At 41.2% G+C, this 24,216-nt stretch overlaps 1 protein-coding gene across 1 annotated transcript in view; it reads left to right on the plus strand.

Annotated features, from left to right (window-relative positions):
* USH2A (usherin) overlaps positions 1–24,216 on the plus strand; it is an 800,956-nt gene that overhangs the window by 722,870 nt on the left and 53,870 nt on the right. Inside the window, exons 64-66 of the mRNA XM_057531465.1 lie at positions 17,419–17,628; positions 19,503–19,741; positions 20,610–20,818. Coding sequence (XP_057387448.1) covers positions 17,419–17,628; positions 19,503–19,741; positions 20,610–20,818 — 658 coding nt within the window. The remainder of the gene's footprint in view (positions 1–17,418; positions 17,629–19,502; positions 19,742–20,609; positions 20,819–24,216) is intronic.

Consider the following 24,216-nt stretch of genomic DNA (forward strand, 5'->3'; position numbering starts at 1 on the left):
CTCGGTTCCACCTAGTCTAAATTAATTCATCAATCTGATGACCAGTGATAGAGCTCTGGGGAAAAGAACACAGCGTGGATAAATTCTGATAAACAGGAGGGTCAAGAAATACCCGGAGAAAGAGATTCTTACTGAGAGAGGGGAGAATCATTTGCTACAGAAGATCTTGGAGGCAAGGACCAGCAGATGTCACCTCACAATGACTCACACATCAGTATGGGAACCGGCATGTTTGAAGGTGGGCAGAAGCTGTGTGATTTTACAAGCACCTTCTAAGTTTTCAGTGATATACCTCAAAATTGAACGCCCTAAGGGTAGTCGCTCTCGGTGTTTATAGGACAAAAGGATTGCCCAAAGAGTGCATTCAAAATGCAGATGCAGCGGGGTGGGATGGCAATTCCCAGAAATCTGCATTTTTAACCAGCAGCTTAGGTGGTCCACAACCTACTTTTTTGAGAAATACTGTCCCGGAGGGTACAGCGATGTTGCTATGCTACTTAAGCCTGATTTTCTGGTGCCGCTTTCCTAAATCAGGGTTCTCAGCCCTGACTGCACATTAGAATCACCTGGGGAACTTTAACAACATTCTCGATGCCAAGGCCCCATTTGCCTGTAGTTCTGCTTATGGGGTGGGTCCAGGCATCAGTGCATTTCAAAAGGTCCCTAGGTGATTCTAATGTACAGCCAGGGTTGAGAATCACACAGTCCTAAACCATCGTAAACTGATTGCCTAAGTGAAGCCAGCTCCCCTCAAGTGCCTAATTTACATGATGATAATTGATGACCAACCTATTTACCTTGGTCTGTCCATGGCTCTCCTGAATCAGAGTTGTATTTATTGTTTTGGTATGAAGCTGGAAAGGTAGACAGAATATATTACCTGCTAAGCTCATGTCTTCGATTAATCAAATAATTTCTTTGACTCTTCCTCCTGGATTTTATTTGGTTTTGGTTGTCGTTGTTTCATTTTGTTTTGTTTCTCACTTGGGAGGCCTGGATTTTGGTTGGAAGAGTAACGTTCACCATCATTTAAAACAGGAACTTTCTAGTTTTGATCCATTTCAACACAGCTTCTACAATTCTGGGATTCTGAAGGATCAGCTTTCATAAAACGAGTAAAGATCTGAAATTGAAATCACAGAAATTTGGAATTTTTACAAAAATATTTCACAAGGATGAATGGGCTGGCTTTGCAGAGTGATGCAGTGCAGGGTCTCATCAGAGAACAAACATTTGTGAATTTCAGATATAATTTTACTTACCAAAATCCTATTTTCAAACAAGTCTATAAATGTGTGATTCATACATAAATGAGGTGCATCTTTACTAAATGAAATTCTTCCCATGCACAGACCTTTTCGTTAAATGAAGATTACAGGCTTGCTGTGCTACAGAATACACATCCAGCAGAGCTTTTTATTCACAGACAGTACTCATTTCTATTATCAACCCTCTCAAAATTGGGGTATACTAATATATATGATATAAAGCTCCAAGTTCTGTGTGGGGAAGTTCCTAATTGTTCAGCAAGCAGATTAAGACAGTAGTCTCTGCAGGTTTCAGAGACGGACCTGGGTGTGAGTCTGCTTTTATAAGAAGCTTCAGTTTTGACCTGCGGGGAGAGAGCTGAGGCCGCCGAGCAGTGCTCAGTAATTGTGCATTCATATTCATACTCTCGCTGAAGGCGGTGACTCACCACGGATCTGCTCGGGCCGCCATGGCCCCCCTTTCATTGAATCCTGCTGTCAGTGACTTAATCCGTTTTCCTGAAACTGCCCCACTTTGACAGATTTTTTTCGATAAGCACCCACGCACACGCAGAGTCTCCGAAGGCTTCTGGGGCCTCCCCGGGACTGGACCACTGAGACCCGACAAGTCAGCCTTGGAGGAAACCCCACGTGTGACTCACTCGAGTGTGGGTCTGATCTCGGGGCTGCTGCTACGGCAGCTGCCCAGGACAGCAGCCTGCTACTTACTAACAGACCAACGCTGGCCCCGAACGATTCAGTCTGAAGGTTCATGCGGGAGAGGATGGAGGACTGGTTGGAGGGCAGACAGTCAAGTGGATCCTTTCTGTTCCTGCCAAAAGCAGCTGTGTGGCGACTCCAGGAGGGGACAGCGGAGACGTTCTCTGTGCCAGCCCCACGAAAGGCTGCAAGAGTGTGGACGACGAGCTAGAAAGGAGAAGCAGAAAAGACAGCAGCTTTTAGTCCTTTCCCCCTATTTCTGGATCCTTGAGTAAATTAACCTCCTTCGGCCTTTCCTCACCTGGAAATAGTTCACTTCAGGGCTAGATTCTGGGGGCGTAAGTGAGGGTCATCTACAACCATACGCTTTTAAAAATTCTCATCAAACATTGGCTTCTCTTGATTGGCCTTGGTCATCTATGATTTGTAAAATCTCACAGAATATTTCTGATCCTAAGTGATTTGATTTTCTAGCAGTATTTAGTTTTACGTTGTATCAAAGCAAGTGACTATATAAACAACAAGGTCCTACTGTATAGCACAGGGAACTATGTTCAATGTCATGTGGTAAACCATAATGGAAAAGAATATGAAAAAGAACACATATATGTATAACTGAGTCACTTGGCGGTACAGCAGAAATGAACACAACATTGGAAATCAACTGTACTTTGATAAAATTTTTTTTATAAAAAACAAGTGAGGATATGAGACCAGCTTCATACACTAATAGTCGTGTCATTATCCAGCACCAAAATGGATATATGGAAGGCTCAATAGCGGTGTTCTGAAACCTAATTTATTTATGTACTAATAAATTTATCAAATGAATTAGAAGTATATTATAAAATATAAATGTAAATAAATAATAAACCTAATTTTTTTAGTTTACTAAATAAGAGTCCCACTTAGGCCCTCAAGAAAATCTACATCATCAGTAAGGTGTCAGGACTATTTCACTCCAAGTGATAGAAAGCCAACTTTCCCTTAAACGGAAGAGAATTGTTTCTGCTCACCTGTCTGGGAAAGGGACTAAAGAAGTTCCTTGAAACCAAGGAAAAGGTGCAAACACTTTTTTCTCTCTCAAGAATCCCTCTGGGAGCCTGAGATGCAGGATTTGATACTGTTGGATTCATTCCTTCTCTCCTTCCTTCACCTCAGGTTGCCTTGATTTGGCTTCATTTTTCTTTTTTTACATCTTTATTGGATTATAATTGCTTTACAGTGTTGTGTTTGTTTCTGCTGTACAACAAAGTGAATCTGCTATATGTATACATATATCCCCATATCCCCTCCCACTTGAGCCTCCCTCCCACCCTCCCTATCCCACCCCTCTAGGTGGTCACAAAGCACCAAGCTGATCTCCCTGTGCTATATAGCAGCTTCCCACTAGCTACCTATTTTACACATGGTAGTGTATATATGTCAATGCTACTCTCTCAATTTGTCCCATCCTCCCCTTCCCCACCTATGTCCACAAGTCCATTCTCTTCATCTGCGTCTCTATTCCTGCTCTACCACTAGGTTCATCAGTACCATTTTTCTAGATTCCATATATATGCGTTAATATACGGTATTTATTTTTCTCTTTCTGACTTACTTCACTCTGTATGACAGTCTCTAGGTCCATCCACATCACTACAAATGACCCAATTTCGTTCCTTTCTATGGGTGAGTAATATTCCATTGTATATATGTACCACATCTTCTTTATCCATTCATCTGTCGATAGACATTTTGGTTGCTTCCATGTCCTGGCTATTGTAAGTAGTGCTGCCTCATTCTATACCAGACTCCCTCCAGGCATCGGAGAAAATCACTACCCCAGCACTGCGTGATTCCAACCTTCTCTGTGCTTTGGTTTCCTTGTCTTTAAAATGTCGATAGGAGCACCACTGTACTCCTGGGCTCGCTTTGGGACGAAATGTGTTGATACGTGAATGTGCTTAGGACAGTACCTCATACATAGAGGCTATTCAACTAGCATAATAATAACAGGTGTTATTATTATTACCCTCCCACCTTAGAGTGGAAAGAGGACTTCTGTCATCCAATATCCATAAACCAACCAAGGGCAGGACTCTTACTGACATCCTAGCACCATGTACGTTCCTGTGAGCAAGAGAATAAAGGACCATGATTGATAGGCCTGGGCATAGGGCCCCCTCCTTCAGTCAGGGTTTCTTGGGTATGTGGGAAACACCTTCAGCCAGAAACCAGAGCTGCCCCTGCAACTGCACACAGCAGCCGTGCTACTGTGAAATCTTTAGAATCCTGTTCTTTCCCATTTGATGCTCACAACCATTCTGTTCTCCAGATGAAAAAACTGAGTGAAAATCATGCAGTTTGGGCAAGATACTTAATTTCTTATAGCCTCACTTGCTCATTAAAAAATGGGTATATTGGGGACTTCGCTGGCTGTTCAGTGGTTAAGACTTTGCCTTCCAATGCAAGGGGTGCAGGTTCGATCCCTGGTCGGGGAGCTAAGATTCCACATGCCTCGCAGCCAAAAAACCAAACTATAAAACAGAAGCAATAGTGTAACAAATTCAATAAAGGCTTTAAACATGGTCCACATTAAAAAAAAATCTTTTTAAAAAAAGCGTGTATTATGAGAACTAAGAAATTTTGTGTGTCCAGCAGGATGCCTGCTACACAGTAGGACTACCTCCCCACTCTACCCTCAGCCTCCCACTAAATAAAAGAAGGAAGTGCTTTCTTCCAAGAGGGAAAAGAGCCAGGTTAACAAAATTCTTATGTCACTAACAGTCATTAATCCGGTGTTAGAAGGTAAACATCTCTAACCAAGAGCACAGTTGGCTCTGAAGGTGTGATGCCCCTTTGATGAGACAGTTCAGCCTTTCTGGTCCTTGCTACTCTCCTCCCAGGAAAAGAAGAACTTGCCCGTGTTCCCACGGCTAAGATTCTCTCGAACTCTGGTAGTCTGATTCTACATTTCTGTGACTGGCAACTTGCTTCAGATTGCTTGTTTTCTCTTGCCATCACCCTTACCTCGTTCCTTTCCTAAGAGTCTTTTGGTATCATATTTAGAGAAAATTCATAGAGCATGTTTGCTGTTTGGCTTTGGGCTTGCATTTAATCAGGTATGAATCCCCCTAATGTATTTCTGACCGGCGTGGAGGCTGTTGTCTGGTTAGTTTCTCCTACACGATCTAAGCTGCTCCCACCCACGACTCCCACAGCTCAAGGTTTTAAATGATTTATAGATATTGGCTGACTCAAGCCGTGCATGCGTTCTAACACCTTAGAGCCTGAGCGCCACAGCTTAGACTGAAGGCCATCAGGACATTTCATGAATGGAAATCTGAATTCTGGCACTCGGGCCAGGGACCATGTCCTTTTTGGCCATCAGGTCTTTTGTTGCAACAGGAGGTCATCTCTACCTGTGGGTGTGTGAGGGCACACAGGAGCACGTCTGTTCTTTTTCTGTCCCTCATGGCATCCCCTAGGGCTCTACTCCTAAGCCCCTTTTGTCAGCATTCTCTACGTTGCCTTTGAGACAAGTTACTCGTCTGAAGATGGGTTGCTTCTCACCTTCCTGTTGACCCAACTCACTTAAGCCATGATTGATCCTCCTGTCTCTGTGTTGGAAGCTTGTTTGCTGGACACAAAACATTCAATGCAACCAAATTTTCTCCGGGTGAATGTAGGTAATGTAGAATTCCAAGCTGCCCTCATGGCTTTTCACAAACGGTTCCTGCTTAGCGAGGTAGCCATAAAAATGACGGTTCTCCAAAGTCACCTGAAACTTAGGAAAGGGTGGGACATGTTTTCCCTCTTTCCCTTTATCCTCTAAGTTGAGGATTTAATAACTTGTAGTTATTAAGCAGCCATCAAGTTCAGAGTGTATGTCTAGTTGCTAGGATTGGCGCAAGAGGCTAAAAACCATGGACTCTACCCCTCAGGGGCTTAAAGTGTAGTTGATAAGACAAAGAAACACACCCATGAACAATGTATTCGTAAAAACATACGGATAGTAGTGTAAGCTGTGAACAGAGAGATCTGAATGATGGCACGACAGACCTAGGGAGAAACAGACAACTCCTCATCTTCAGGGACAGCCCGGTCCCCACACCAAACTCTCCTGGACACTCTCATTCCACTCTCTGGCCAGATGGTCTTGAGGAGCATGGGTGGTTCCTTGATATTAAAGACGAGAATCATTCCATAGAGACATGAGGAGGGACTATTTCTCTATTTCTGCAGTCTCACAAAAAATGCTCTTCCAAATCTCTCCACCCTTATGAGCAAATGCATCTCTCAGCCTACACACTGTTATTGGTACCTTGGAAGGGTTCAAAATGTTCTCCCCTCCAGCAGTCAGAATCTCAGCAGGAAGTAGTATACTCAAAAGGGCATTTAAAGAGAATTTAATGAAAAGACTTTATGGAGGTATGGGCAGGATTAAGAGAATCAACAAGAGATATGAACGTATTCTGGGACTAGCCATAGCCAGAAGCCATTACCTCTAGACCTAAAAGGACAAGAGGAGGAAGCTGTTTCCGGAACCCAGTAAATGCTATAGCCAGTGGGGTGGGGCTGCCATGTAGAAGCTGTGCCCATAGAGAAGGAACGCAGCCTGTTGCCAAACTAAGATGCCAAAGAGAGAGAGAAGGAGAAAACAAAACCTTTCTCCTTCTTTTGTAAAGCAGTTTGCAGAACCAGCTTCGTGGGCTACGGAGCGGAGCAGGGAAGGGCAGAGAATGGATCTGGGGACAAACAGAGAATACCCAGCACATCCCCTGTACCCCAGATTGGCGCTGCTTCTCACCCACGTTGTGACAGTACCTTCTCCAGTAGAATTCTTTTTGGGCTAGAGGATCACCTGGCAAGTTTTGGCTTGCCACTCTGTGATTATTGATAAAACACTAAGTAACTCTGAAGGCTTTAGGAGGATTGCACTTAAGTACTTGGGCTAATGGTGTATTTCCATTAAATTCCAAGTAAATGTCTTGGTCTCTATGAAGCAATCAAATCTACAGATGGTGACAAAAACGTTAACATATTGAAGTAAATCAGATGCCGTCGATGAAAATCTTTAAGAAGATGGTCGAGGCTTTCTCTGGTAAATTGATTTAACTATCTGTTGATGGATCTGATCATTACTAAGATGCCTATAAGTGTCTAGGAAACTGTACAGTTCTCTCCCAAAGGCGTATTTTCAATGGAAATTGGAAACAAAATTCTTCACTTTGAAGAATCCATTGAATTGCTCCACCATTTTCTTTTTACATACTTTGGGGTGCTTTTGAGAAATTTTAATTAATAATAATGTAAAATGGAGGATGCCATCCAATCAACAGATTTTGATGCAGCAGCAATATTTCTGAAAAGCCAGGCTTTTATTTATTCTAACCCTTAGAGTTCTAGAGTGGAGAAGTACCCAGAGACAGAGTCACAGAGAGATGAGGGCTGACCTCAGAATGCAGTGAGGGTTTTCAAATCTATTGTTGATCCATAACAGCTAAATGGACCCAGAAGTGAGTTACAGAATTGCTATTTAGTCTCACTTTCTCTTCCAAGGGGTCATATCCTGACTTTTCACACAAATAATATAATAATAACCATCGTTATGTATTTAGTGCTTGCTATGTGCTAAAGACTATGTTAAAAATTTTACATACATTAACTTATAATAATCATTTGAGACAAGGATTATTCTGAATAATTACCCTTAGAAATCTGAGGCACTGCGAGGTTAGTTAACATATCCAAGGATGCAGCTGGTAAGCAGGAGAACTTGAATTTGAACATAGAAATTCAAGTTCTAAAGACTGTGTTCTTAAATTCACCCTCCGGTTACCCCAAATTGTGTTTGTGTACAGCTCTGGGGCTTTCAAAATCTTAATAAAATATTTATAAATGTACTTATCCACCGCCGCATTCCTCAAAATTTATAGCAACTTTATTGCATGTAAATCTCAGAATAGTCCTGTGAGGTAGAGATTATTTTTTCCTTATAATCAGGAAACTGAATGACCCAGTGAGGTGCCCAGTCAGAAAATGTTAGAGTCAGAACTTGGGTCCAGATGTTCTGACCCCAAATCCCGTCATCATTCTGCTGAAGCACAGTGTCCTCAAGTCACACCCATCAGGAGTGTGAACTCCTGACTCTGCAAAGATAAACTGACTCGAGTTGTAATCTAGGCTGCATGACTTATTGGTTCTGTGTCCTCAGCCAGTAATTTACTCTCTAAGCCTCAGTTTCCTTACCTGTAAAATTGGGAATGAAAAAGCCTACCTTAGTAGTTTTACTGACCAGCGTTCTTAGCCTCCTTAATCAATATAAATTGATCAGAGGCCAGACAAGAAATTCAGTCAAGGCTTTACTGAGGCCCCTGCTGCAGCAGGAGGGGAGCGAGAACAAGCAACAGGTTTCCTCACTTGCTCGCCAAGGCAGCGGGGAGCTGGCTCATTACATGGGGTGAGGTTAGGGATGTGTCCATGGGTCGGGTCGGAGGGGGGGGTTAGGTGATCTGTCCACCCCTTTGGTGATGTTGAGTACAGGGGGCATGTGCAGTACCCCACTTTTGCTCCTGGCTCTTCAGAAGTGGCAGTTGGCTTTTTTTGGTCATCTTGTATCTTGTTGTCCATAATTTTGCCCCAAACTTGCATGCACATAGTTATTTTCAGTCCCTTATAGTTTCTTTGTATTTTGTAGCTTGAGGAGACGTCCATATGCAAGCACTGCAGCAAAGTGTCCCAGGTCCCAGCCTGTTTCAGTAGGATTGCTGTGAGCTTTAAATAAGTTAATTTAAAGGCCAGGACAGTGTCACTCACATATAAAAGTAAAATTTAAGATATAAATATATAAGAATTAGTCAATATCCAGTTATCCCTCTACAATGTAAATCAGATTGTCGCTCCTTTACGGGGAACCCTCCTTTGGCCTCCCATGAAATGCACACTCCTCTCTGGCTCAGTGAGGTCTTTCATGGTCTGACTTTTGTCCACATCTGTCCTCATCCTGTCGCTCTCTGGCCCTTACTCTCCAAGTCCAGCTGCACCAAACTGTTTTGAGACTCCAGCCTCGTGGCCTTTTGCACTTGCCCTCCCTTTGCCTAGAATGTTCTTCCCCCAGGTCTTCATATGGTGGCCTCCTTCTTGTCCTTAGTATCCCAGCTTGATTATCACCTCCTGAGAGCACCTCCTGGACAACTCAACCATTCTCCACTCCATTGCTATATGCTGTAAGTTGCTTCCTTTCTAGCATGTATCATCACCTTCTTGTTTTGTGTTTATTGGCTGGCTCTCCCTAACAGGGTGTTAACTCCAGCCTTGTTCACTGTTGTCTCCCCAGCTCATAGAATAGTGCCTGGCACATAGAATGGCTCAGTGAGTATGGATGATAAGTAATCTTACCTAGTTAACTATACTATCACTTCTTGAGATGTTAGTCATGATTGGTGATTGTGAGCTTAGCTTACTCTAGCAACTAATGGTGGAGAAAGGATATGTTTCCAGTGTTACGTTAGTAGGGTATAGTTATGATCTCAGTTAACACGGTGGAATTTACGTGCATTTACACATGTTTGGAACAGTAGGGAAAGTATTTGAGTAGTATTTTCCTCTGTATAACATGCAATATTGTTTAAAGCATGACACGTGGCAGCAGGTATGGATGCCGTGATGTTTGCGGTCATTGTCACCACCTCACTTTGGGGCTGTTCTCTGCAGAAACAGCCAGTCCGTGCAGGGGTCAATGACAGCTCTAGGGCAGGATCTCAAACACTTACAAGATGTGTCCAGACCCTCCTTCAATAGAAAAAAGTAGAGAGTTCAGGCTTTAACGTCACATACCTGCATTAGAAGGCTGGCCCTACCACATACCAAGGTGCATAAACTTCTCTGTGCCTCTGTTTCCCTGTGTGTAAACTGGTTATGATGCTAATACCAGCCTCATAGGATTGCTGAGAGGATGAAATAAATTAGTACACGTAATACCCTTATAAAAGTATAAGTGCTCAATAAACCCATGACCTACTTATACATATCCTCCATGAGAGCTAGATGGGACTGGGTTCCTATTTTCTCTCAGGGAGAGCAGACACAAGCAATAAAAAGGAGTATGATAAATTCCAAATTTTCATTATCATTACGAACATCACATGGAAACTAGTTTCAGCATTCCCCACTAATACTGAAGCCAATTTTCCCCTCCTTATATTTTAGAAGAGAGCCATTAATATTTATTGCGCACCCACACAGGGCAAGGCTGTGTGCTCAGCAGTAGTGACAGAAGACACCCATTTCTAGCAAGGAAAATGTCTTGTAATCTCTTTACTAGCTTCACATCTCTGAATTTCAAAAGCACCAGTAGAAAGGAATACAATGTTCTGCTGTACCCTTCGTCCCCTGGGTCCGAGAATTCAATTAAAACTGTGTTCCATCTTGCCTGATCCAAAGTGTTTTAGATTAAAGAAGCCTGGAACGCAAGCACCATATCTGTAAAAGCATAACTATTAATGGACTCAGCAAAGCACCATGCAAACAGAGATGCTGAAAAAAGTCCATTTGATGATGAAAGAAAATCAGATAGGTAGATGGTTAAACAGATAGCTACACAGAGCTTTTCAGCAAGTTATTCCTTTATGACTGCAGCCTACAGGACTGTTCATGAAATTTTTTTTTAATCTTGTTATCATATCATTTCAGATTTATTGCCTTCTCTTTTTAGCCATGAGTCTCTCTTAACCACGGTTCTGGCAAAGCCCATTTTGGCACGTTGCTCTTCGAACATATTCAAAACCCACGGCACGCTACCCTTTAAAAAGACATTAGCGTGAGTGCCATGGGAAAATATACTCCAAGGTTGTAGATGAATTGATATGATTTCCTTGATTGTATCTTTTTATTTATGAGGCATAATTTATGAGCGCTGGAGCGCAAACTGCAGTGAGTGATGACTAACTACAGCCCAAGTCATAAATCAGGAGCAGTGAAAGAAGAGGTGATTTTGATCGAATCTATTGAATTAGCTGTTGGCCTCAGCCAATACAGGTATCGGAAAGACCTTTTTAATATCTATTTGTCTCTCTTCTGGGAGTGTGATAACAATCTCATTACATGCCCCTAAGAAACAGATAATTTAATTGTTTGCCTGTTAACATGCAACCTATTTACTCTTCTTATTAATTACTGGCATGGTTGTTCATGTTGGATTTTTGTTTACTTCTGATGTGAATCGTCACGATAATGTATTCACATTCTCCAGTTTTCATAATGATGTTGCCTCCCTAATGCTGCTTGATATGAAACAATATTGTGCAAATGTCTCTGTTTCATCAAAAATTATCATTATTCCACAAGGAAGTGTGTTTTAGAATATCACAGAAGTTGCAGAGAACTGAAAAATCCCTCCATGTATTAATCCTCTGAGAGTAGCAGTTATACTACAACTCATAATAAACAGCCTGGAAAAAAGAGCAAAATCTCAAATTGCTTCAAGGACAAGGATAGCCACTGTCACTTACATTAGGAGTCAACAGATTAGTGGGGTTTTGTGAAAGATCACTGGCTGAATTTGGTTATTCCTGTGATCCATTTTTCTTTTTTTTTTTTTTTTTTGAAAGTATGCTTTTTTTTTTTAATTTTTATTTATTTATTTATGGCTGTGTTGGGTCTTCGTTTCTGTGCGAGGGCTTTCTCTAGCTGCGGCAAGCGGGGGCCACTCTTCATCGCGGTGCGCGGGCCTCTCACTATCGCGGCCTCTCTTGTTGCAGAGCACAGGCTCCAGACGCGCAGGCTCAGTAATTGTGGCTCACGGGCCCAGTTGCTCCGCGGCATGTGGGATCCTCCCAGACCAGGGCTCGAACCCATGTCCCCTGCATTGGCAGGCAGACTCTCAACCACTGCGCCACCAGGGAAGCCCCCTGTGATCCATTTTTATATGGAATATGATAGCAAATACAAGACCAAGTAGACATCAGCTGGATGCTAACCGTATAGAAAGCATCACTAGGTATGTTCTCTTGGTCTTATCAAGACTTGTAGCGTTTCCTCAGCCAAAAGAATCATAAGGTATTTTTACCATTAAGGACTTTTTTATTCCATGATAAAGGAAAAACGCATCAAGAAACCCTGGAAATGTGGAAATGTACATTAAGAGTTTCTCTTTGTAGTGAGACTACACTTGGAAAATATCAGTCCTGGGGAATGTTATTTTAGAAAGCTATGAGCCATTGAGTGAAACAATGCATTAAAATGAAAACTACTTTACAGTTAAGTGTGGAAATTGTGCTAAAGCATAACTAGGTCAGTAACATAAGCACCCAATGGGCCACCACTCTAAGAGAATTTCTGAAGCATCTCCCCTTCTCCCATCCTTGGCAGAGTCGTGGGTCCTTCTCTTTCTCTTTTACAAAATTTATTACAACTGTTTCCATTCACAAATTCTTGCTTTCCTTCTGGAATAAAATTAGAAGGAGAAATGTTGGGTGAGAGGAATTAGGAGCATTTTAGAATAGTTAATAATATTCATCTGGGCTGTAAGGAAAAAGTAGACCCAACAAGTTCCAGAAAGATCAGTGTTTCAAGAAATTTGCACCTGGAGTGAAAACTAGGCAGCAAATGGTTGTTCTCCAAAGCTAGTGAACTCTGGTTCTGCTTGGAACCACTGTAATAAACTTGGTGGTGATCATTGCAATTGTAACATATGCAACCAGATACATGCTGTGTGCTTATTTGAATGGCTGAAGGTAATGACAAAAGTAATGCAAAGTACAACTCTAAATAGACAACACATGAACAGAAATTGAAAAAATGTATGGTGCCTAGATTTGTGTACCTGGTTCTATAGAGAAGAGCTCTCTCTGTTTCTCAAATAAGACTAGACAGAAGAATCACTTGGAAATCTGTTAAAAAGGCAGGTTCTGAGATCTTTTCAATATAAATTATCTTACAAGAACGCAAGATGATTTTGATGATTGTAACCAAGGAACACATTTTGACAAAGACTCCTCTGAAGGAAGATTTCTAAGAGGCAATTTTCAACAGAGGACAAACAACTGAGCCCATTGTTTCCACAGCAATGAGATCTGGGCAGCGTGGTGACAGATGCTGACATTTCATGTAATTAAAACTTTATAAAACAAAATACATTGATTAGACCTGGGGGATGGGGAGGGGAGCAAACTAAATAAAAGAACAATTTTCTTTTTTAATGGAAAACAGCATAAAGATGGTAATAGTCACTAGTTAGATATCAAAAATTAGACTGAAAACAAATAGATCTATTCTTCACTAGTTAGTTATAGAATTTATGGTTAGATCATTTTAGTTATTTTTAATTTATTCAAATAGTTAACCTGTGTTTTCTATGACATCGTAACTCCTTTCGCTGTTTCATTCAAAACGTTAGAGAGGAAAACACCCCAACTTGGCCAGTCCTAACTTCTTCTCATTTTTAACAGCTCTGCATTGGGAAGTTCCTAACTCTTATAATGTCTGTGTGTGTGTGTGTATACACACACATGTGCAAGTGTTCATTACACCCAAATAATAAGTTACTTTAGTGGAAATTTTAATCATCTAATTTTTTTATTATAAAAAAATATGTTCAATTCCACTGATGCTGTGGGTTTAAGGATATTCTGAATAAATGAAAGATAAAAGTATCCTTACTTTTTTTTCTCTTGGCCATGGAATTCATAAGCTGTACTTCTGTTTCCAGCTCTTAAAATGTCCCTTCGTTTTTGTGAGTAGCTCACACACTGTTTATATACTCAATGATCGTGTGAGGGAATCTTGGGATACAAAGCAGATGGATTGGCTTATCAGTTAGGTAACAAGTAGATAGATAGGTGATAGATGATAGATAGATAGATAGTTAGATAAGATAGATAGATAGGATAGATTGAGATAGACAAAGTAGGCAACTCTATGTCTGTTCTCAAGATATTTAATTTCTTGATTCGTTAAAAATAAAAGATCAGGGCATATTACTCAAATTTTCCCACTCAAGATCTCTGCTTTTTCTTTCTCTACCATATAAAGATGGACCAAAATCTTGGGGCCATTATTTCTCAGTAGAAATAAACCATAAGCATAATCTGTTAGTATTTTTATCCTGAACCTTGAACTATACTTTAGTTCCTGTATCTTTTTAAAATAAATTTATTTATTTTATTTTATTGTTTTACTCTATTTATTCTTTTTGGCTGCGTTGGGTCTTTGTTGCTGAGCACGGGCTTTCTCTAGTTGCAGCAAGCAGGGGCTGCTCTTCGTTGCGGTGCGTGGGCTTCTCATTGCGGTGGCTTCTCTTGTTGCGGAGCACGGGCTCTCGGCGCGCGGGCTTCAGTAGTTGTGGCTCGTGGGCTCTAGAGCGTAGTCTCAGTAGTTGTGGTGCACGGGCTTAGTTGCTCCACGGCATGTGGGATCTTCCCGGACCAGGGCTTGAACCCGTGTCCCCAGCATTGGCAGGCGGTTTCTTAACCACTGAGCCACCAGGAAAGCCCTAGTTCCTTTACCTCTTGTTTAGCTGGGCATAGACAAAAATCTACAGCGATTTTTGGATAAAGGACTTTTTACCTTGAGAGAGAGAGACAGAGAGAGAAAGAAAGAATATCACTGACAGTTTCTTTTTGACTTTTCTTCTGGTGGTTTGGTATAAGAGACAATGCATTGTTGGTGTAAGATTTGTGAAATCCATAATGCTTCATTAGCACAGCTTTCTCTTCATTGTAACAGCTTTCATTTTCAGAGGAGCTCATGTAAATAGGCTGCTCCTGCTTTGCATAAGCATGTTGATTTATATGAATGCTATTTTGATCTCAAATTGATTGAATACTAAAAAGAAAGACTAGGAAAAAAGCACTGTATTATGAAGGTCTCCTGTCAAAGACAAAAGACACTAGATCCTACATATATTTCCACTTACTGATGGGGAATTCTGTATTGCCTAGGTTTTAGAAGAGAATATTTCTAAAGATACATAACAAAATACCACACTATTGAGATGCAAGTATTTTAAAATACCGTGGATTAAATTACATTTTGGAACTAGGACTCCTCCACCCCCATTTGCCCATGTAACGCAGAAAGGCATGAGGTCTAGTCCTATCTGCCAACAGCAGCATTAAAAAGCCTTAATAGATTGGATGCCCAGTAATTAATTGGCAACTTGCTGAATTTTTATTTTGTCAAGCCCAGTTGCATTTTCTTCCTTGTGTTCTTCTCTATCCTTTGTGGCCCCCACTAAAATTCTGTATACCCTTAAATCACCAAGCAAAACCCTTCTCTTGGCAAAGAATTTGATATCAATATGTGCACCTTATTTTGCATCCCTTTCTCAAGAATATTTTCCTTTCAATCTTTGTTACTCGTCGTGTAATCAAAAATACTCCCCTTACCCCACAGCAAGACATTTGCAGTAAAAGAGGTTAGTCTGGAGCAGACTCAGGAGTCCACGACTCTTTCTCATCAGCCCTGAAATCTGACCTCCTCATCAATTACCTCCTAAAGCTACCCTCCCTGTTGTAAGACTGACCATGGCCATTCCAGAGCGGATGCTAAGAGCAGCTACAGTTGTGTTCTGCCCTGTACTCTGGTTTCCATGGAGCCTAGCTTTCCCATTGCTAAGACAGTTTCCTGCTCCTTACTTCCCTGGGCCTATCAAAACAAACCACTATCATTTGAGACAACCTGGGCATGTCTATTTACCCTTGCAAGCTAAGAGACTTTACCTAATCCAGAATTGCAGGTAGGTAATTGTCTATAGAAAAGTCATTTAATATTCATGATCCTGAGTATCTTATTTATGTGTATGGATGACATACAGAATCAAAAGCACAGTTTACTGGGAAGAACAATAAAATTTATTGGCAAGTAGAATTCTAGTTTCAGCTCTAAGTGACTTCTGTCACCTTGAACAAGAGAGTCACATTTCAGAGCCTTGATTTCCTCATCTGTAAAAGGGGCTAATAATACATTGTCCAGCCACCTTACAAGGTTGTGTTGTGAGGACCAAGTCAGCGAACGTTTGTTAAAGTGCTTTGTAAAGTATAGAATTTATACAAATGTTAGTGGTTATTATGCAAACTATGAGAGAAATGGATCAGAGCTCTGAAAAGAACAGGTTCTGCTCTGTAAGTAGGTTAGTTACCTCTTTTTTAAAATGTGGCATGTATGTCAACTATTTCTCAATAAAACCAGGGAAAAATACGGGGCTTCTGGCAATCCTATCAGCAAGAGGCTGGAGATTTGCATTTGACAGCAATCCAAGAGCAATTCAACATCAGAAATTTTACTTTTACAAAGAAATCTGCAAAAAAAAAAAAAGTACAGAAACACTGATAGAAGTTAGCCTAACTACTGAAAATCTCTCCAATATTTATTTATTCTCTTAAAATTATTATTGATGCGAAAGCAAAATAAACAAAAATGAAACTAAACTCTCACTGCAAAGTATTCTCCTACAGTGTTTTCTAAATATCTCGTATTTTTTGAACATTCTGCATGCTCTTTTAACACCGCACACCTAGAACGTGTGTACTATGGAATCAAACAAGTTTTCCAGACTTGTCTTTAAAAGCTCAGAACAAATTTATATATATATATATATATATATATATATATATACACACCTATATAATTATATAAAACATGTATATATCATATAATGGTATATATTGTAATTATTTTATATAGCGTATATATTGTATATATTGTAATACTTGTGTGTGTATGTTTACATATATAAATACCCAAAGACACCAAATGAGGGAAAAATTTCCTGAGGTCAGACTTGCACAACATGAAAGCTTGCTAAGGAAGACTCCTACTCCTAAACATGCAGACAGTCTGCTCGTATTGCCGTTTAGATCTATCATCCTGATTGATCACTGTGTAGTTGGCTATTATTGAGCCTAATTTAACCCTATCCACTCACACATCCATCTACTCTGTCTATTGTACCTGACATTCTACAAATTACTTACTCATGCAAATGATGACCTAAGGCAACCTTTTAGGATATTCGTGTTTAATTATACAAATGGTGCTTGATAAATAAGATTACACCTCCTTCCATATGTTTATTCCCTCCTTGATGAAAGGAAAATTCAATTTTCATGCAGATTCGGTGGGGATGGGGTTTAAGAATTGCTGAGTTTTATGGAGTCTGCAGATCCATTCAGGTTGCAGAAGCTGACAAAATCACTCCACACCCCGCACAGAGATGAGCATTTTTTCATTAGGCTTAAATCAGCCATCAGCCAGCTTGCGTTCAGAAATCGGGACTCTAATAGGACCCCCTCTGTGTTCACAGGGTCAAAGGCTAAAAACAGGAAGGACCTGCCCTCCTTTGCAATTACAAAGTTGCAAGATCAAAGTTTATCTCATTCTGTTGTTTTCAGGTGCTCTGAGTTGCCAACTTCTCTGCAGCCTGAGGTTATCTGGCTTTTGACTGGTCTTAATTGATTTCTTTTTGGAGGTCTGGGCCGTGAATTCAGCAGGAAAAGCCCCCAGTAGCTGGACGCGGTGTAGAACTGGGCCCGCCCCCCCGGAAGGTCTCAGGGCCCCCAAGTTCCATGCGGTCTCTGCCACCCAAGCAGTGGTCAACATCAGCGCCCCCCGGAAGCCCAACGGGATTGTCAGTCTCTACAGATTGTTCTCCAACGATACCAGCGGGGCCCAGATGGTGGTGAGCAGCAGCATTCTGATTGGTTTATTTAAAACAAATCATAAACCATGGTGTCCTTGCTTTTCTTCCCCTTGATCCTTCTTTCTTATCCATCTGTTCTCAATTGCCCTGTGATGATCTTAGGGGCACAAAGATCCCTCTGCAAAGAAACAGCGTTAGGAAATGTACAGAATATACAGAAATGCTCAGGGAAAGGAGGGCTAAATGCGATATTAAAGACTCCACAGATCTTGTAAGGAACCTAAGACTTTAGAGATAATCAAATTAGTTGAATTAATTTAATTAGAAAACACATGTCAAGCACTCAACGTAGTAGTGGCTTATAGTAAGGGGCCAACAAAGGGTCTCTGTTGGTGGTGTAAACCTTAATATGAAAAAGGAAAAAGTAGAGCAAAGGGTATCCTCGGAATCCCCATTTTGGCACGAGCAAATCTCTAAGAGCACACTGAAATCTCAGACTTTGTTTTGGTGACTTCTAGAAAGTCCTAGGTCTTTGGAAGAAACAACAGCTCAGCTCAGCCCTACTCCACTGTTCGTGTATTAACACATTTGGGGCACATCGAGGAGACAAGATGGTCTGTGGAGGGAAATCATCTTTCACACTGTGTTTTAGCCAAGCCATTCACTGAAAGGGATACTAAATAATCAACTAGACCAGTTTCTGCATTATTTAAATGAAGAGACTACCTGCCAGGGGATGAAGTCTCTTTTCTCCGCAGGACAGCTGGTGTCACTCTCACATTTCTCATAAATAAGTATAGATTAGAATACTTTGTTCACACAAACCTCATAGAGAAATTGCGCAGATCCTGGTATGACATGATAAATTATTTAGACCAATTGAGGGAACAATTTTGGCAAGTGTGGAGAAATCCTCTGAGGCCAGCGTAGCAGGTATTGAAACACAATTTCAAAAGATAACTCACATGCAAGGAAGTCTTGTATGGAATGTTAAAGAAATATTAGCATATTTTCTACAAGGCTTCCGATTCAATAAATATAGATGATGTAAATACAATCAACCCTTGATTATCCATGCTTATAAAATGATAATATTAATAAACTAAAATAATTTCTATTTGGAGTGCCTTGTATGCATTTTTTTAAACAACAGGTAGCTCTTCTTAATTAAATGTTGCTTATGTCAATGTGAAAATGAGTTTCCAGTTTCTGAGCTCTTCTATTCCAAAGAGCACTTAATAAAACCACAATAAGGTAAAAATATTTGCTCCAGATAAACCAAAAACTTTATAATGCAACAAAGATGATTGAGGAAAAAACTATATTTCATACAGATCAATACCCTTACAGGAAGATATGGACTTTCAAACTCTTAAATATATGTAAATATACAAATATATATATAATATATATTTCAAGCTCTTAAATACTCAACTCTAAGATTTGAGGGGATTTGAGGGGAGTTTTGACCCCAAAATTACATGCAAGTAACAATGGCAGAATATGGACCTTAGTGAATGTTGACTTAGAAATATAATTCAAATATAGATTTTGTTTTTCAAAAAGGCATCATTCTGAGGGTCACAGAACTTGGTCAGTATTTTGTGAGTTTTGAGCCATTTTCTAATATCTCTTTATGGTAATAGACAACATTGTTCCCTGTGATTTCTATCCTGTTGCCTCAAACTTATATCAAACTGTTATCTCATTGCATGTTTTTGCATGTTTAAGCCATGCCTCTCCAGCTGGATTGGTCATTCCTAAGGGTAAATATTGTGATAGATGCCAGGGTGCATCTCCCAGAGTAACTAGCGCGGCACTCTATTCATAGAACGCGTGGTACAGGATAAAAGTGAACCAACTGTCCATGACTTGCAACTGGGCCTCATCTAGTCTTCTCTCTCCTCCTACAGCTGGCTGAAGGCCTGGCCACCCAGCAGACGCTTCATGGCCTGCAGCCCTTCACGACCTACTCCATTGGGGTGGAGGCCTGCACTTGCTTCAATTGTTGCAGCCAAGGGCCAACAGCAGAGCTGAGAACTCATCCTGCTCCACCATCAGGACTGTCCTCTCCCCAAATCCAGACACTGGCCTCGAGGACAGCCTCCTTCCAGTGGAGTCCCCCGCTGTTCCCCAACGGTGTCATTCAAAGGTAGTGTGGGAGAGCCAAAAGGACAAATAAACCGAAATAAGACATGAACACAGATACGCAGCTACCCAGCCCTCCCCAAGGAAGACTTGCTGATTGAACAGACACCTAGAGCAAAATAGACAAATCAATTGATTTGAGTGGTCACATTCCCCACAAAGTGTTTCAATCATAAATCAGCTAAGGGTAGAAGGGCGAACAACAAAATTTTCTTTAAATAAGAAAGACGAGGCAAGGATTTCCCTGGCGATCCAGTGGCTAAGACTCAGCACTTCCACTGCAAGGGGCACGGGATCGATCCCTGGTCCCTCATGACGCGCAGTGCAGCCAAAAAAAAGGACAAGGCAATGTGTTCCTATTCATTGAAAGGATGTGCTCTTCCTTATGGTTCCCTGGAATTTTTCATTCTACAGGGCTCAGCTAGAACATAAGGAACTTCTGTGACTAAATCAGAATTTCCTTGATCCAATTTAAAATGTCATAATGAACCACTGTTTGAAAGACCAAAGAAGTTATTTCACTCAAGATAATCTGGAGGAAAAAAAAAGATATTCTTTACTTTCAACAGAGAAGAACAGTTTTATCACTCTCTTCTAAAAAGAGAGAAATATCTTATCTCTACCAACAAGGATTCCTGGCTGCTGGGGGGACAGCAACATGTGTATACATGTGACTTCTCTTATCATTTCTCTGGTTCCATCTGCTGCCCATTTCCAACGGCATTAAATTAAGTGTTTCTGAGAGCAGTCTCCCACAAATGGGAATCTGAAAGAGCTGGCAGTTCAGTGAAAACAAAATATCAACAGGTTTAAAAGAGAGTTAGACTAATTCCTTTGCCTGTTTTCTCTTTATGTGTCCATTCTCATTCCAGCTATGAGCTCCAACTCTACATGGCTTGCCCTCCGGATTCAGACACCCCCTGTACTCCCAGCCAAACCGAGACAAAGTACACTGGGCCAGGGCCGAGAGCCAGCCTCGGGGGTCTCCAGCCCTACACCACCTACAAGCTGAGGGTGGTGGCCCGCAATGAGGTGGGCAGCACGGCCTCTGAATGGATCAGCTTCGTCACCCAAAAAGAGTGTGAGTAGAAGTGGCCGCCACCATAAGCCATAAAGGCAGGAGGGCAGGCGGAGGGGAAGCTTGTCCTGGAAGGTAGGGGGAAAACAGGTTGCTAAAAGGACTGAGTGTTCAGTTCCTTTGAATGCTACTGAGACATCAGTGAAGATGACTATTGGGGAAAAATGCCCATTGGATTAAATAATATGGAGATCAAGAGTGAGTTTAGGAAGATTTTTCATGTAGCAATGGGATGAAAACCAATGAAGAGAAAGCTACTACATGGGTAAGACGAAAACAAACACTTAAGATGACTTTTCTTTTTTTCTTTATTTATTTTGAGATAACTTTTTAGAGAAGTTTGCCATTCCTTTTCTTTTCAAATGACGTGGTGTCATAGCTCGCATTTCTGGAAAGCTTTGATATACGGCACTGCCAGGAAAAGCAAAAGGGCTACTGAGTGCAGAAAAGGGCAATTAGCTAATCAGTTGGGGCCTCCTTACATTTCTATAAAATAAGTCCTTTTCAGATTTTATAAGGTATATATGTCTACTGTTTAAAAATGGCAAATACAAAAGGTATTAAGAATAAAATAAGTATTTATAATTAAAGCCAGCTACGTAATTTGTGGGTTCCACTGGAAAATGAAAATATGGGGCCCCTTGTTCAAAAATCATTAACAATTTCAAGATGATGACAGCAGAGCATCAAACTAAGTCCATAATTCTTCTACATGAGGGATCCTGGGCAGCTGCACAGGTCACACAACCATGAAGCCAGTCCTGCTAATAATCCCACCACACCCAGAGGCAACCGCCATTAATATTTTGGCATAATTCATTCCTTTAATCCCTTGTTTATGCAGAGTTTTTATTACCTGGCTGAGATCATACTCTAATGAAAATTTCAGAGTCTGCTTTTTATACTTGGCATTATTTTATTTGCATTTCCCATGGCATTAAAAACTCTTTAGCCACCAAGGTTAATGGCTATATAACATTCCATCCTATGAACAAATTGGGCATTTCAGTTGTTTCTAATATTTTCCTTTTATAAATGTGGTGAGAAAGTTTGTGAACAAATCTTTGTGTGAATGTCTGGTTATCTTCTTAAATGGCAACAAATGGAATTTACTACATCAGGAATTTTAAGCATTTTAAGGCATTGCACACTTATTGCAAATTTGCTTTCCAGAAACATTATATCAGATTATAACCTCATCTTCGGTATCTGGCACTGACATTTTTAAAAGTAAGAGTTATGCATTCGTGAATGTTCCCTGCCTCATACGAAGACTTTAATGTACCTGAGCAATAACTTGGCAGGATGTCAGCAAGCGGTCATTTTTAGAGAGCCCTTGCTCGTTCCTGGCACTGTTCAAGCATTTTACAAATCATCCTTACCACAAACCTATGAAGTTAAGTACTATTATTAACCGAATTTATAGATGAGAAAACTGAGGCAGGGCTATGGACTGTGTACTACAATTCCAGGAAGCCATTCACATTGATCAGAATCTGAACTGAGGCTCCTGGAGCTATATGATGAGCTAAAGCCAGAGCTTAAGTCCCTCCAGTTTCCACGCCTAGAAGGTAGAAGTGTTACTCTAAGTTCAGGACCACCCAGCTCAGCAGCACCCTCGGTACTGCTGTGTTAACCTGGTCAACTCTACCTACTTTCTGTAACAGAGATTTCAGACCTTCTCCACCCTCCTCAAACCTTCCACTTCTTCCCCTCCTCTTCCCACAAGCCTATACAATCCTCACCCACCTCTCCCTAGAGTCTTGGCAGAACTCCTTGCCTCGTAATTCACCAGGAAAGGAAATGTCGTCAGTCAGTAATTTGCTCCCTTCCCACCCCAGACAGCCACGCGTCCTGCATCTGCATCATTCCTGCCAGGGACACGGCAGGAAGGGGTGGTCCTTCCATCTGAAATAAACCTGCCTCTTGTGCTTTGAGTACCACCTCCTTCACTACTATTCATCCTTTTTCTATCCTTAATCTTCAGTGTAACACTGTTGCTTCTATCTTTCTAATGTGTAAGCAAACAGGCTCCATTTCCCCTCTGGTTCCTGCCCCAGCTCCTCCCCACAGAGCACAGCCCTTCTAAAGAATGGTCTTCAAGTGCTTCCCCATTTTCTTTCTTCCCACATGTTCTTTAACTTCCTCCACACTGAATTCCACCTCATCCCTGCACGAAAATCTCTTCCTAAATTTGCCTTTGACATCCACACTGATAATCCAGTGGGCTTTTTTCACCAGTAATCATGTTGACTTCTTGGGAACATTCAATGTGATTGAAGCCTCAATCCTTGGTAAAAAGTGGCTCCCCTTAGTTTTCATGACAAGTCTCTCCTGGGAAACCTGCGTCTTTGGATGTTCAGCGTTAGTCAACTTTGTTGGTTGATCTTCCACCAACCAAGGTTTCTAAGCCTCAACCCTAAACTTTCTCTGCTCACACTTTCCCTTTTATCCCCTTCCCTCTTTTTTCCTCTCCTTCCTGCCTCACTTCTTGCCTCTTCAGGTGAGTTCATCTCCTCCAAGCCTTCAGTTCTGAAGGCTGACTCCCAAATGGTCACCTCTTCCCCGAGCTCCCTGCTTGAAATCCAGACCCTCACACCCAGCCTCCTCGCCTCCCTTTGAACATCTCATAACCAGCTTGAGTTGGGCAGACCCCCGACAGAGGGCGCATCTTTCCCCTTAAATGTGCGCTTCCTTTGGCTCTCATTCTCTCCATTTTATCTCCAGCACTGGGCAGAGTGTCTTAGATACCCAAAATGTGTTGTTTAGTGAGTGAGTGAATGCATCCAGAACGTCTCACGTTTATTGTTGGCCCCACACAATCAGTGTCCTTTGTCACCCAAGCTATAATCAAAGCAAAGTGTAATCGTTCTTCATAGCGTCTACTGCCTAATTGTGTAACCTCCTTTACCTTTTTGCCTATTCCTCTCACTACCCTCCCTTCACAAACCCAAAAAGAACTGTGAGAAACATTTATTCCTGAAATGAAAGTGTAGTCAGACGAATTCTGACTTAATAAAAAACGCTACTCCATACGAGGAATGGGACAAAACACCACCACCATCTTTGAGAAGCAATTACCGTTTACAATACAGACTGTCCCTTATGTACAATAGTTTGACTTCACGATGGTGTCAAAGTGATACACGTTCAGTAGAAACTATACTTCAAACTTTGAATTTTGATCTTTGTCAGGCTAGCGATCTGTAGGATGATTCTCTCTCGTGATGCTAGGGCAGCTCCCAGTCAGCCATGCCATCAAAAGGGTAAACAACCAATACACTTACAACCATTCTGTACCCGACACCCATTCTGTTTTTCACTTTCAGTACAGTTTTCAATAAATCATAGGAGATACTCAACCGTTTATTATAAAATAGACTTTGCGTTAAATGATTTCT

Source organism: Balaenoptera acutorostrata, chromosome 1, assembly GCF_949987535.1.
Source record: "Balaenoptera acutorostrata chromosome 1, mBalAcu1.1, whole genome shotgun sequence".
Classification (NCBI taxonomy): Eukaryota; Metazoa; Chordata; class Mammalia; order Artiodactyla; family Balaenopteridae; genus Balaenoptera; species Balaenoptera acutorostrata.